At 39.6% G+C, this 13,810-nt stretch overlaps 1 protein-coding gene across 1 annotated transcript in view; it reads right to left on the minus strand.

Moving 5' to 3' along the window:
* The window catches only part of ACYP2 (acylphosphatase 2), a 46,483-nt gene extending 36,290 nt beyond the window's left edge, over window positions 1–10,193 (minus strand). The window contains exons 1-3 of the mRNA XM_086631153.1: window positions 10,124–10,193; window positions 9,296–9,312; window positions 6,932–7,041 (exon numbers count right to left, since the gene is read on the minus strand). Of these exons, the coding sequence (XP_086487279.1) occupies window positions 6,932–7,041; window positions 9,296–9,312; window positions 10,124–10,193 (197 nt within the window). The remainder of the gene's footprint in view (window positions 1–6,931; window positions 7,042–9,295; window positions 9,313–10,123) is intronic.
* Window positions 10,194–13,810: the final 3,617 nt, after the last annotated feature.

The following is a 13,810-nucleotide window of genomic DNA, read 5'->3' on the forward strand; positions in this document are numbered from 1 at the left end:
AGTGACTAACGAGAAGGGACCTCACCTAGGGGCAGTCAGCACTACTGTGAAAACAAAATAGCAAGGGCACAACAAGGGCAAGCCACAGGCAAGCCAGCAGGCCTCCAAGTTTTGTGTTGGAAGCATGCAGCTCTCCTTCAGCTAAGTATCATCACAGACTTACTGGTTTTATTCTCAGAAACCAGCAACAAAAACTGCATCTTCTGACTTACCTTGTCTTTTAAGCAGAGTACAGTAATAAACTGCACTTCATTTATCTAGTTTTGAATCACTGAAACCCCAAAGAAGAAGGTTTAATTCCTTTCTTTCCCAGGTCATTATCAGTAACCTTTAGTAAATTTAATTTACAGGACCAAGCTCTGAGCCTGCATATCTGAAACAGTTTAAAATTCAGTCAGTCAATTTTGAGCAATAATCAAATAATCACAGATAAGAAATCCATAATCAAGAATTCAGTATGAGAAGAGACGGTCACATTTACCATTATACTAGTCACAAAGATGACAGCTTAGCATAATTTAATTTTCCAGTATAGGTTAGTTTTACCTTGAAAAAAAAAACCAAAATAAAAAACCCCAAGCTTGTTATACTTGGATCCACACTGAACTATAAAACCTCCATCCTATTTCATGCCATTTGACTGCTACTGAGACACTGAAATACTGTAAACACTTTCAGCACTGATTAATGTAAAGACTGTACTTCGTTACAATCAGAAATGAGAACACATCTCAACACTTTTCCCCTCTGTCATATTTTAGCAAAGTGAAAAAAGAAATCTTAGAGAACGTGATTTCAATTTCCCCCCTGTCAGCTTCCCAAGAACAGCCCGTCCAGGGAATATTTCAGCCATACCACTATGGCATGAAGCTGCCCTGCTGACAAGATACAAGGTAAACATGAAGTGCTCTACATCAGAGCAGATGTTTTTTTACAGAAAATAAGCCTGGCAAAAAGTATTAGTCCTCACAATCTTGTAAATGTTCTCTGTAACACTGAACATACAATGCCCAGTGTTCTTTGCACGATCAAATCTAGCAGTTCTCCATCAATATGCTTTTTTAGACACATGGGATGCTAACGTCCACCATGGCCTACTCATTCCTTCACCAGATAAAACACACAGCAGAATTGCAGCCACTATGTTCAAACATGGCTAGTAATAAAAATCATTCCAGTAATAAATTATTACAACCTTTTAATAAACGCAACCCTGAAAATGTGTTTCTATGGATCTGGAGCCTTATTTGAAAACAACAGTGTTTGCCTTTGAAGATCAGTAGGAGCTTCTCACAGCCTATGTAATCTGTTTCAGAAGCACTTGTGTTAAGATGGTCTAACGATCCCTTTCTTGCTAAACCCTCTCTGCTGTGTCAGACCATAAACTTGCTTTCCCCTCCCTTGGTATTTCACTTTCACTGCAATTAGCTCATCCCTCTGACATTCTCCTCTCCCACACTAACAGATTTCAGAATTTTCCTTCTATCTCTAGGGCCAGTCTCCCATCATTTTTTCCTATCACAGCTCACCTTTGGTTAGTGTATCATGCTGCATCTCTGTCCCCTGGATAAATAAGCATCTTTAAGTTTTGCCCTTTTTCTGCTGCTCTGATGTTACTCACTGCTTATTGAAACTGATTCACAATCTGTGACCACAGCATCTTGCAGATCCACTATTGCCAAACCCAAACCAGCTCCCATACTCTCCCCCTAATCCATAAATAATTCCAAACTCTTTGAACTTTTCACTCAACTGCCTTTGTCTTCATTTCAAAATCGGGCTTCTGACTGTATCACAGGTGTCTCAAATGTATTTCAAAATCTAAAGCACTTCCCTGTGTGTACAAACATCCTCTGCAGATTCATGTCTACCATTATGCCTAGGTTCATGTGCAAAGAAGTGTTACAGTTTCTTCTCCTAAATAAGATTTAGATTGAGCTTAAAGTCTAAAAAGATATCCTTTTGAAGCAGAGAAAAATCTCAAAATACAGACTAAAATCTGTTCATGATCTATCTCAGCATGAATTTCATATTACGATACAGAATTTTGCTCAAGGAACCCAGTCATAGTCTAAATATGGAAGGGTTTTTCTGTTAGCATTTAGTTTCATGTCATGCTTCAGGGCTATTCTCTGCAAACGATTAAAAAACATGGAGGAAAAGAGTATTTAGTCAATGCTAGTTGGGACAGACAGGAATCCTGGATACATCTGACTAATGAAACAGAAAACTAACAGAAATTAACACAATTCCTTCTCCCCTTTTATATGGCAAAAATACAGATTTTTCTATGCAGATACAAGACTCGAAAACTACTTCAGTGTGTACCATTTACGTATTTAATATTAATTCTTCTTAACTGACATTGATATTAAAAATTAAACCATTCAAATTAAATTAGCATTAATTTACTAATCAAAACCAATTTCCAAGACAAGCAATCTATATTTAACATCAGGCCTTTCTACAAAGACAAAAATAAGACTTACTACACTGTTACACACTACTTGTGCCTAAAAAACATCCTAAGATTTTACACTTTTAAGAGTCAGCCTGACTTGAAATCTTTGATTTCTGGAATAAATTCTGAACTTGGCAATCTACATTGGAGTCTTCTCTTCCTTTTTTAATTGATAAGTAAGTAACATGTCATCATTCAAAGTTCAAAAAATCATCTTAGGAAAGCGATTTCTAGCCTGTCAGTGCAAGTTGCTATGGCAACAACCACAATGACTACAAAGGCTCTAGCCTTATTTCATGAATAAAATGGAAAAAATATCACAAGATACTATAATGAAACACTCTGTACTGTAAGCCTTCCTGGAAAAAAGAAACTAAAGGACCTTTTCTACCCCATTTAACAATATCTGGGCTGGCAAAAAAGCCTTCAGTTTACTGTAAAGCCTTATGTCATTGTTTTGAAAACCTTGGGACCCTGCTTTTCTTGGGACTTCAGTATTCTCTGGCTTACCAACAGGTCAAAGACTGAAAATGAGCTTGTAGTATCTAAGGATAATGGGCGTTATTCCGTTTGGAGCAAAAGAAACAGACAGGACTATCAAATACAGTAGGGGAAAAAGCAAGGAAAAAGATGGATTCTACCATAAGTCTAAAAATAGATCCAATTCAATCGAAGCATGTGTAGTTGAAAGTCTCTCCAGAACGAACAGCTCCATCTGGAGGTTAAAAAGCTCGGGATATTAAAGCAAGCTTCCAGGGGAAAGCTTCTCGAGGCTTCTTAAAAATACCCTTTAAAATGGCCTGCAAGATCTCCCAGTTAAAACAAAAACGTGTTTTCAAGTCAATTTTTAATGTAAAACTCATTTGATCTTTAAGAACCTAAAAGTTTTTCCTTAAAAGCAAAGTGAAGATAAATCTTGAAATGAAAACATCTAAAAAAATCAAAGCCTGCTCATTCATACCTTAAGCTTCTTGCCTTTCAGTGAAATTCACACAAAACCTTGGCATCAGGAGAGTCTGTAAATTGTGGTAGTTTTCAGTGTGATCAAGATCTCATCATCACAGAATGCAAATCAAAGTCAGTCTTCCACCACTACTTCAACGACGATTAAAATCCTCTTTCAACACTAAGTGAATGATCCAATAAGGAACACAACTTCTTGCACGTGCAAAACTTACGCCCAAACCCTTCATACTTACCCATCATTTTCCACTTATTTCTGCAAAAGACAGAAGGCCAGCTAAGCTGGTACATGCTCCAGAGCAAGCTATTTTGCACGCCATCTTTAGAAGTAATTAATCAAAAGCACATTTTAAGTCTGCAGGGAGACAATTGCTTCCCCGTTTTAGGAAAAAATTCAGGCTTCAGCACACTGTTTAAGAAACTACACCCGGCTCAGGAAAAAAAGGCCGGTTCTCTTCCCTGGCAGGACAGGAACCAAACCCACAGTACAGGTGGATAGTCATACCTCCAACTCTCCTGCTTTAAGTCTTGTTTTCTCCACTTTACACTGGTTCTGGTCACTCTCCATCTGAACTCTACACACGCATTACAATAACGCTTAAACTAGATCACCAGGAGTGTCCTCAATTCCAGATTACATTTTTACCTTGCAGCCTGCATTAAAAAAAATCATACAGCTATTTTTTTCTTGAGCCTGTACTGGACGCTTCCCAGCTGCGTGTCACAATACAAGTAGTGATGCAAAGTAGAATAAAAAGGGTCAGAAAATCAGGAGCAAAGGATTGCTGCTGGAAAACTGTTGGGTTAGAGGCCTGCCACCTTACTGCTCCGGAACAAAGGCAAGCTTTGTTACTCACTCCACACTTCTGGTAACGTTGAATTGCCTCACGGTGTTCTTCCCAGACTTTTTACACGTTCCCCATCTTCATCCTCTTATCTCCCCTTTCCTCCCTCCCAAACACCTCTTCCACCTTCCCCCAGAAAAACACAAACATTAACAAGTCAGAATCAGTAAAACTACCAATAAATTGTTTTATTACTATTAATACATGATTTTTAAAAATCCAAGTGCTGCACCTCTGATAATCAGGCTGGTTCATGCCTAAAGTTTAATTTGGAAACTTAGGCAAGAGTAAAAATACCTGTCCAAAAGACATTGCACAAACTATTCCTGAAAGATTCCTACAATGCAACACGCTGTTCCAATATTTGAACTCACCAGGAACCTCTCTTAAAACATCTCACAATACTGATTGATGTACCGTATTTCTTTGAAGAGCGTTTTCAAGTAGTGTCATGCACATACAGCCCCTTTCAAGTTCTGAATATCCAGCAAATACAAACCAGAGCTTGCATAGGAGGCTGGTGCCAGAATTTCCTCCTGATGATTTATCACAGTTTCAATACAAATACATGTTCATGATTACTGGTTCATATTAATTTGCCATAGCAGAAGAAAGCCTATTTTTGTTTTTATTTAATATAACATTTTAAACAACTCTTGAATCTAGAATACAGTATTATGAATTCCTAGGAAGCATGACTAAGCATTACAAAAATGCTATAAGCTCTGGAAAAAACTTCAGAAAACTCTAACTTATTTCTCTGCTAGTACACGTTAACAAAAGATCAAAATAAGGGCCTTTCAAAGCAGCTGTTCATATACAATAGCTCCCTTTTCATGTGCAAGTTCACCAATTTCATTTCAAAAATTAACTTACTACCTTTTCAATATATCGGAGCCCATAGAGGGAGCAATAAAAACTGCTTATCCTTCAACATTCTACTCTAGGATCTCCAGTTTACTAATCCATATCTCAATGCATACTTCAAAACCATATTTTAACTTCAGCACTGCAACATTATCCCCACATCATAAAAAAACATTGATTTACAGCATGAAATGAAGAAGCAGCAACTCAGAACAGCTTTTTATTTGCTCTGAATATCAAACACAATGTACATCAAAAGCATCAACTTTCTTTTGGTTGCAATTCAGCTTGCTGACTCAGCTTAAAATTGTTTAACAATGGAAAATAAAAAAAATATTTTTTTGAATAGTCTGTAAGCCACCACATCTTTGATAACAAGCCTAGTCTTGTTAGTCTAATTTTGCAGCTCTACTGTGAGATCCCCTGTTACACACAAACTTGCAGGTGTTGGGGTAAGCACGGTTTCCTTTAAATCCCATCTCACAGGTTACAGAAAAGGGGAAAGGATAGAAAAAACCACACTGCACCCTGCAGCAATACTAGTTCATGCAAATACAAGCAGTACCAGGAGCTGAGATGTGCTTTCACTTAAGCTTGCTTAATGAGAATAAATCAACTGACTAGGAGTTTTTAAAAGAAAAAGTACTCCAACAAATAGAAACCAAACCCTGATTTCTCATTTTCAGTATTCTAAATTAACTAGAGAGATGGCATCAAGATACTAAACCTACAAAATATTTAGATCAGGCTATTAGCAAAGGTCTTCCAGCAAATAAGTATAAACTTGACCTAGGAAACAAACAACTGATGTTTCTCTGGCTTTGTAAGTGTTTTGCAGCCCAAAAGAGCAACCTAATGTTAAGCTCAAGACTAAAGAAAATGACTACAAATAGTTCAGTCATATGAGAAAATCATATATAAATCTCTTTACCAGAAAGGGTAACAATATTTTCTCTGAAAAAAGCCAACTTCTCTTTATTAAAAGTTCCGTTTTGAAGCAATTCCTGTATTGGAAAGTGCTTGCAGAATTAGCACTAAATTGCCCTTTCATAACAAACCTTACACAGGAAAGTTTTACCACGACTCATTCTTTGAGAGAACAAACCACTGTAGGATTTTAGAAAGCTCCCAACCATCTCCCTATATAGACTTGCAAAAAGTGATAGTTGGAAGCAACTGAATTGGGCTTTGTGTTTTTTCCAGGCATCATTTCCTCAGACTGATAGCTGTAAGCATTTGGAAGCTGGCAGTTTAATAGAGAAAATCACAACCATTCTTTTAAAGACACCAAAACATTTCAAAATTTATTTTCAGATGGTAGAGACTATAGGCCTTTGCTGAAACGTGTCCATGTATCAGCTTTCTTAAATCAGAAAGAAACAATCATACTTAAACCCATTTGTTTCCTTTAAATTGGTTTAAGCACAGGCTGAGCAAGCATTTCAAGAATTTCTTCAGTCTGTTTCTTTAAAGAGATGTTTTGAAGAATTAAAAACCAGATCTGTGCTCACATGTATGAAAACGCTTTTTCTTCATTTCACAAGATTTTAAAAAACATGTTAGAGAAATATACTGACAAACTGCGTGACATTAGAAATTAAAACTGGTTGATGCTAAACACTATTTCTAAAGCTTCAAGGCTTTTTTACAGCTTGAAAGAATGTATCTCCTCAACACCAAATCTGATCATTGAAAGTACTGTTGCATTACTGACATATGAATCTACTTGTCATTTTGGATTAAAAGTGTTTCTGTAAATGACTTTAAGACTAAAAAGACCCACAGAAATACTTACATTGCATTTACTTTATCTTCTGGGCCCTGAACTTGACCCGTTACAGTTCCTTGACTGGTATTTTTAACCCAGCCAACCACTCCTAATTTCCTAGCTTCCTCTTCTGTGTACTGATGTGAAAAAAACGAAAAAAAGACAATCAGTGTCAACACATACATCACATGCATACACCACTTCAAACCCCACTTTCATTTTCACGGCTTTAAGACCTACACTTAAAACCAAAATAAAAATCCATAGAAGATGCTCATACTCAGGCACTAAGATGCTCCTGTCAGCTCTGAAGTTGCAGCAGAAGCAGCCCACTTTTGGAGAAGAATGAGACTTTACATATACAGAATAAATGCATGAGTTAATTCCCACTTACGTTTTCACAGGTTTAATAATTTTCTTTAAAAAAATGACACAGATGATGGCTCCCATCAAGACATGACACTGCTCATAACAAAAGTAATACTCCTCTTTGCTTTATCATTGTACATGCATAGAAATCTCCTGATGGCGTGAGGCTTTTCCATTCACAGGGAGGCCAAAGACTTGCTCCCCTTATTTCAGGAACTTTTAACATAATCTTGATCTCAAAGGACTCTTACTAATCCCACATGGCTCCCTTGTACCTACTCCCTTCCTTTCTACAGCTCCTATCACTGCTCATTTGCCACTTCAGCAATCCCAGTGTTTAAACTCATTAAATTTGCTACATGTACAAACTTCATAGCTCCTTTTCTTCAGTTTCATTTTAAATCCTGACTTTCACCTCTTCGATTCTAGCTCCAGCTGCTGCATTGTTACTAACAAATGGCAGCAAAGGTCATAACCTAATTATACTGTTTTTCTAATATTTTTGTGATACCACAACAAATTATGGCTTCCCAGCTATTCACTTCTTGTGATGAAATCAGCAACTTCCAAGTATCCTGGTTTTGAGGTGTGTTTTTTTTTAAAAAAACCTCTCATTTTCTGTCTTTCACAGACATACAAGATATATGCATGGTTTTCATAATTTGTGTATGAGCACTGAAATGGTAGGGATCAGAAACCCTGTTTTGCAGGAATCTGTTAAAATTTTGTTCCATGTAGGACAATAAAAACACTATTAGCCAATACACAGTACTTCATTTCATTAATTGCAAATTCATTTACAATACCTCTGTTTTGCTTCTTGCATGTTGTTTAGCTAAGAGGTATAAGGCTAAATGGCCCATGTTTTTATCTTGTATTACAGAATATCAGACTGATGGCTCTAACAATAAAATCTGAGATTTTTCAATACATTTTGATGAGAACTAGCCAAATATTTTAAAGTATGTGCAGTAATACCCAAAACAGTACACAGATACTGAATGTGCACACTGCACTACCAGCCTCTTTAGACACTTATTCTAATGTTGACAGTCAAACTTCAGGTCAGTATGCCTATATTCCAAAAGACAAAACAAATTTTGAGGTAATCTAGGCAATGAAAAGGTGCTGCTAACTATGAAGAGTATTTTTGAAGTTGATTATGAGCAGCTTCTCCATAGAAACTTGTCCAAAAGCATGGGAATGCAGCTGACAATCTGTTTCTCGATACTGCTTATTAGCTCAGGACTGGCACTACGGTGTGTGTTCACATGGCTTCAGCTCAGCTCAAAACAAGGCAGAGCAAGCTTGCACCTGCCCATCACATATTGCATGGACATGCACTTCCCACTTGATAAAACAGCTAAATTCAAGATATATTATATTGCAATCCTCTACCCATTTCAATTTTGCACTGTTTCACAATATATGTAAACTACGCATAACAACTTTTAAGTAATATTAAGCATGGCTCACTATTTTCAGAAAAAAACAATCCTGTTTGAAACGCATCCTCTTGTTTCTTGGGTTTCAGCAAAATGCAAAACTACCTGTTGCACGTTCAGAGCTGGTGGAGATGTTTGCCTGGGATAAGCCACAGACTGCATGTCTGTAGTACATTGTTAAAAGGAAACACAATCAGCTTCTTTAAATACTAGTACTATAACTGCCATTAAAAAAAAAATAAACTAGAACACACCGTTTCAGAAGCCAATATTGAGATCTTCCAATTTAATTGTTCTAAAGATTAATATGTTACAACGCTCTTGCGGCTGTTTTATCACAAGTAATCCAAACAAAACCTTTAGATACTACACAAGCAACACATTAGCAAGCTTTAAAAAAATCAAATTTAATACCACGGCAATATAAAACCATTTTTTGTCCCTTTTAAATGGACTTGCAATACTGTAGTGTCTAACTCAAAGGATATGTTTTTGTGCTCTACAGACCTGCTGCTGTATTTTTAGCACTGGCAACACTACACTGCAAACAGAACTGGGAGATCAGACATTGCCTTACCATCCTGAAACAAACACCTGGAAAAGAAAGAAACGGACATCAGGATAATTGGAAAGAACGTCGCTTTTAGGAATCTCACTGTAATACAAAGTTACAGGAAACTGCATACAGGCCACCTGCGGTCTTTTCTCACAGAAATTTCAGGGAGCAGTTACAAATGTTAACTCTGGAGATGTGCAGAGAAGCGGGCCTCCAGCTTTCCTTGGACAAACAGTTATTTTCATTAGCGCAGCACACGCCGCTTGCTCTAACGAAGGTGTTGCAGTGTGTAGAATCATAGAATGGTTAGGGCTGGAAGGGACCTTCCAAGGTCATCTAGTCCAACTCCCCTGCAAGGAACAGGGATATCTCCAACTAGATCAGGTTGCTCAGGGCCTCGTCCAACCTGGCCTTGAACGTCTCCAGGGATGGAGCATCCACCACCTCTCTGGGCAACCTGTGCCAGTGTTCTACAACTCTCATGGTAAAAAATTTTTTCCTAAAAAATTTTAGGAAAATCTTTTTTTAGGTAAAAAAGGAATCGCCTTTGACTCAGTTTTCGCTGCCAACTCTTCCCGCCAACACAAGGGGCGGGTGTGCGTGTGTGGGGGGGGGGTCATTCCCACACAACCGCGCTGACAGAAGGGAATCGGGAAGCGCTTTTGACAGCACAGCCTGCGCTCCGCAGGAGCCGGGCGAGCTTTATGGCGGGGGCGCCTTTACAGCCATTTCCTCCGCGCTCCTCCTCAGGAGGCGGCGGCCGCTCCCTCACACGCCGCCGCCCCCCGCGCATGCGCGGCCCGCCACCACCGCGCCTCTCACCCCTGGGCGTACAGCCCCCGTTTTTACCTTGCACTCGTCCAAACACTTCGTAATCCACGGATTTGAGCGCGCCGGAGGCTTTCGCCAGGGCGGACATGGCGGTGAAGGACGAGCCGCTGTGGCGTAGCGGGCCGCGGCCGAGCGGGGTCCCCCCGCGGGGCGCGGCGCTCGGACGGCAGCGCGCGAGGCTCAAGCTTCCCGCGGGAGCGGCCGCCTCACGCACAGGCGCTCCGGGATGGCGGGAGGGGGGCGGGATCGGGGCGCCCCGAACCGATCTCGGACCGGGAGAAGCGGCCCTGCGAGGCTGTGTCCTGCTGCAGGACGTGTGCACCCAACCAGGTTTCCCGCCTCCAGCATCCCCTAACAGGTAACCAGCATCACACTTTTTCGGGTATTGACAAGAATCTTTGAAACTAAAAAAAAAGTATTTGCCATACGTGACTGAACTAGAGGTGATTTTGATCGATACAGTGGGAAGTGGAGTAGTTGAGAGCTAAAACATAGGAAAACCTCCCAAATTTATAGAATCATGGAATGGTTTGGGTTGGAAGGGACCTCAAAGATCATCCAGTTCCAATCCCCCTGCCATGGGCAGGGACACCCTCCACTACACCAGGTTGCTCAAAGCCTCATCCAACCTGGCCTGGAACACTGCCAGGGATGGGGCAGCCACAGCTTCTCTGGGCAACCTGTGCCAGTGCCTCACCACCCTCAATGTAAAAAATTTCTTCCTTATATCCAATCTAAATCTCCCCTCTTTCATCCCTCCCTGGCAATGAGTGACTTCTCTCACATCTCCATGTTACTTAAAGCTTTCATCCAGACTTTCCAAAGCTCATTTCTCTTCCTTTTTCAAGCACAGTGCTGAGGCAAAGACCGAAGCCAGCATGGGGCTAGACTGCTCAGCTGGAGCAGCAGCCTTGGCAGGGGAAAGCTCTCCTCATGCAAATTGCTCACCTGACTTCCAAAACGACACCTATTAGTGCTCAGGTTTTCATTAGCAAGCCTTTCCCAGAAGTGTTTGCATGTAATTTCTTTTATGTAGGTGCTACATGTGCCAAAATACAGACTAGAAACTGGTTGGTTATTAGGCTGTCTCCAATGGAAAACCACAAAGATTTTTCTCTGGAGTATTCTGTGCCTGCTTGCAGTTTCCCACACCCCATATTTGCTTTTTTTAAAAAAAAAAAATCTAAGTGTTTTCAGGTAGAATTCTACACTAGAAACAATATTTAACCATGAACTCAGCCTTCTTTTACTGGCAGGTTAACTGTGGCTTCACAATAAGAATAATAATTATTTTATTGGCTCTCTCCAACAGGCAATTTCCCCACCACTACCACTTCTTGTTCTAGCCATAATGCAGCATAACTCAAGTTGTTTACATGTTTAGAACTCAAGACTAGAGGGAAGTTCAAAATAGATCAAGACCTAGAAAAAAATAAAATTGCTTTTCCAAGACTCATCAAGTAACCAGAGACAACCATTTGATTCAGCACAGAACAAAAATAGTCGCATCAACACAGAAAACGTCCAGTATCACAAGGACTAGGAAGACAATGGACAAAGTTTCATCATTTGCTTCAACTATACAGCATGTTAAACCAAACCATTGCCTTTTACAGGGGTCATACGTTTCACTAGTGTGGAATCAGCACCATTTTGTTTTTAAAGAGGAGAATTCTACAGAAAGAGGAACAATGCAATACAACATGAAAATCTTTCATCATTTGCTGCCATCTATCAGCAGTGAAGAGCAAGACAGGTAAAAAAATAAATTTACAATAGCAGCCTATCTATTTACAGTATAAAGCACTGAAACACAAGCCTTGAAACCAGAGCTTATTCTGGTTCTGATTGCCTTTTGCTATCTGCACATTCCAGTACTGCCATTAACAACCTTTGTTTTATCAAGAGAATCTTTGACCTTTAAGGTGGGTTTTCCTGATGTCACTCAGGTCTCCTCATATCTGCATTGGCTCATTCTCAGGATGGGAATCCATTCCTGTTGCTGTTCCTCGAGAGCTTCCTGACTCAGTGGTACTCTAATCTCTTGTCTTCCTGCAGCTATTCTCTTTTTTCAGAAAAGTCAGTTTAAGATTTTTTTTTATTTGCTATAAGAACATCTTGCCTCTCTTTCCCTAAAGAAGTCTGAGTTGCTCATTATTTCATGACAAGTAGCAGAGATACCATGCAAAGCCTGAAGAACTCCAGAAGATGATACCATGAAATCCCTAATATTTTGCAGTCCAAGTAATCAATAGGCAAGCAGTATTCCGTTACTCTAATTAGCAAGGGAGCTTTAGCACACTCTAATGTAGACAGCCTGTGTGAAGTCAAGGAAGCTCTGAATTTCCCTCCCACTTTCAGCTGTTTACTCTAGGGTGGTGACATTGACTGAAAAAGAATCAGCTGGTTGCACTTTCTAAAGCTATTGCCAATTGTAAAAAATGCTAAACACCTACGTCTGTTAAGGCATAAGATATATTCCTTGATTATACTGCAGAGGAATGCAAACAATTATGAACATTTCTTGCAACAAACAAATTATTGTACCTTTAGGATAAACTTGAGAATAAGCAGAAAACATAATGCCATAACATCTGTAGATCATCTAGAGATAAAATACAGAGTCTTTCATACTGCTGCCAGCTTAGCTATTACCACATGTTGGGCCCAGTTTGCTACTCAGTAAATAAGAGTGACCTTCTTTATTACTAAGACAAAACAGCAACAGTCATGATTAATATCTGAGAGAGAAATTCCAGCAGTGACCATTATGGTGCCAGTTTGCCCAGGCCTTTGCTACGCTCACAGCAGTTGCTTTTTTACAATTCATCTCTTATTTCACCATATTAGTTTTACTTTTCTTTTCTGATCACTACACATCCTTGTTAAAACAAGTATGTGCTAGCCAGCTTTTAGTCCTCTGTCTCTTTTGAAAGATGCTGTTTTGTGTTCTCACTTCTGATACACAGATTAACTTTCACTCCCAGCACAGTGCCATCTAGGAACAACTATTATTGCAACTTAAGCTTCTACAGAAGGGTTTCTTGATTCTGAAAGATGCTTTACTTGGCAAGCTTTTTGCAATTGGTGAAAACTCTCATTGCAGATAGGTCTGGTTTGACTACTCAGTCACCTGCCTCTACTCTGAGCATTAAGTCTTTAAAAATTCCTCCTAACACTTGCTTAGGTGAAGTTTTCTTACTATTCTGTTTCTAATCATAGAAAAAAAAATATAGCAAAGAATATCATCACAGGAACACACTAGAAACCTGCAATGGTGCCATTGCATACAAACATCAGGAAACAGCCTAAGTGTGGCTATGCAGGGAGCTGAGGATGACCTTCAGGCTGAAGTGACACTTACCACAGTACCTGAGCAGGGCACACCAAGCCAGGGGTAACAGCAGGGTCCAGCCAGGAGCAGTTAAAGACTAAACTGGAAACACAGCTACAACATAGAGGCAAGATACAGCTAAAAGGCAAGGCTGAAGACAGAGCTGAAGGTGAAAGCTGGTTTGCCTATGACCTAAGAGAAAGGGATGTGCTCAGCCCTGAGCTTAAATGGAGCTCCTGGACCAAGGAGCAGAGGGGGTGTGGTTGGCCTCACCTCACAGGTGAGGCTGGTCAGGATGATTAGACCTGTTGGTGCCCTTGACACTGACTGCTATCAATAAGAAGTTTTTCATAAGAGAATCATTTATTAAG

The sequence above is a fragment of the Tauraco erythrolophus genome, chromosome 2 (assembly GCF_009769465.1).
Source record: "Tauraco erythrolophus isolate bTauEry1 chromosome 2, bTauEry1.pri, whole genome shotgun sequence".
Taxonomy (NCBI): domain Eukaryota; kingdom Metazoa; phylum Chordata; class Aves; order Musophagiformes; family Musophagidae; genus Tauraco; species Tauraco erythrolophus.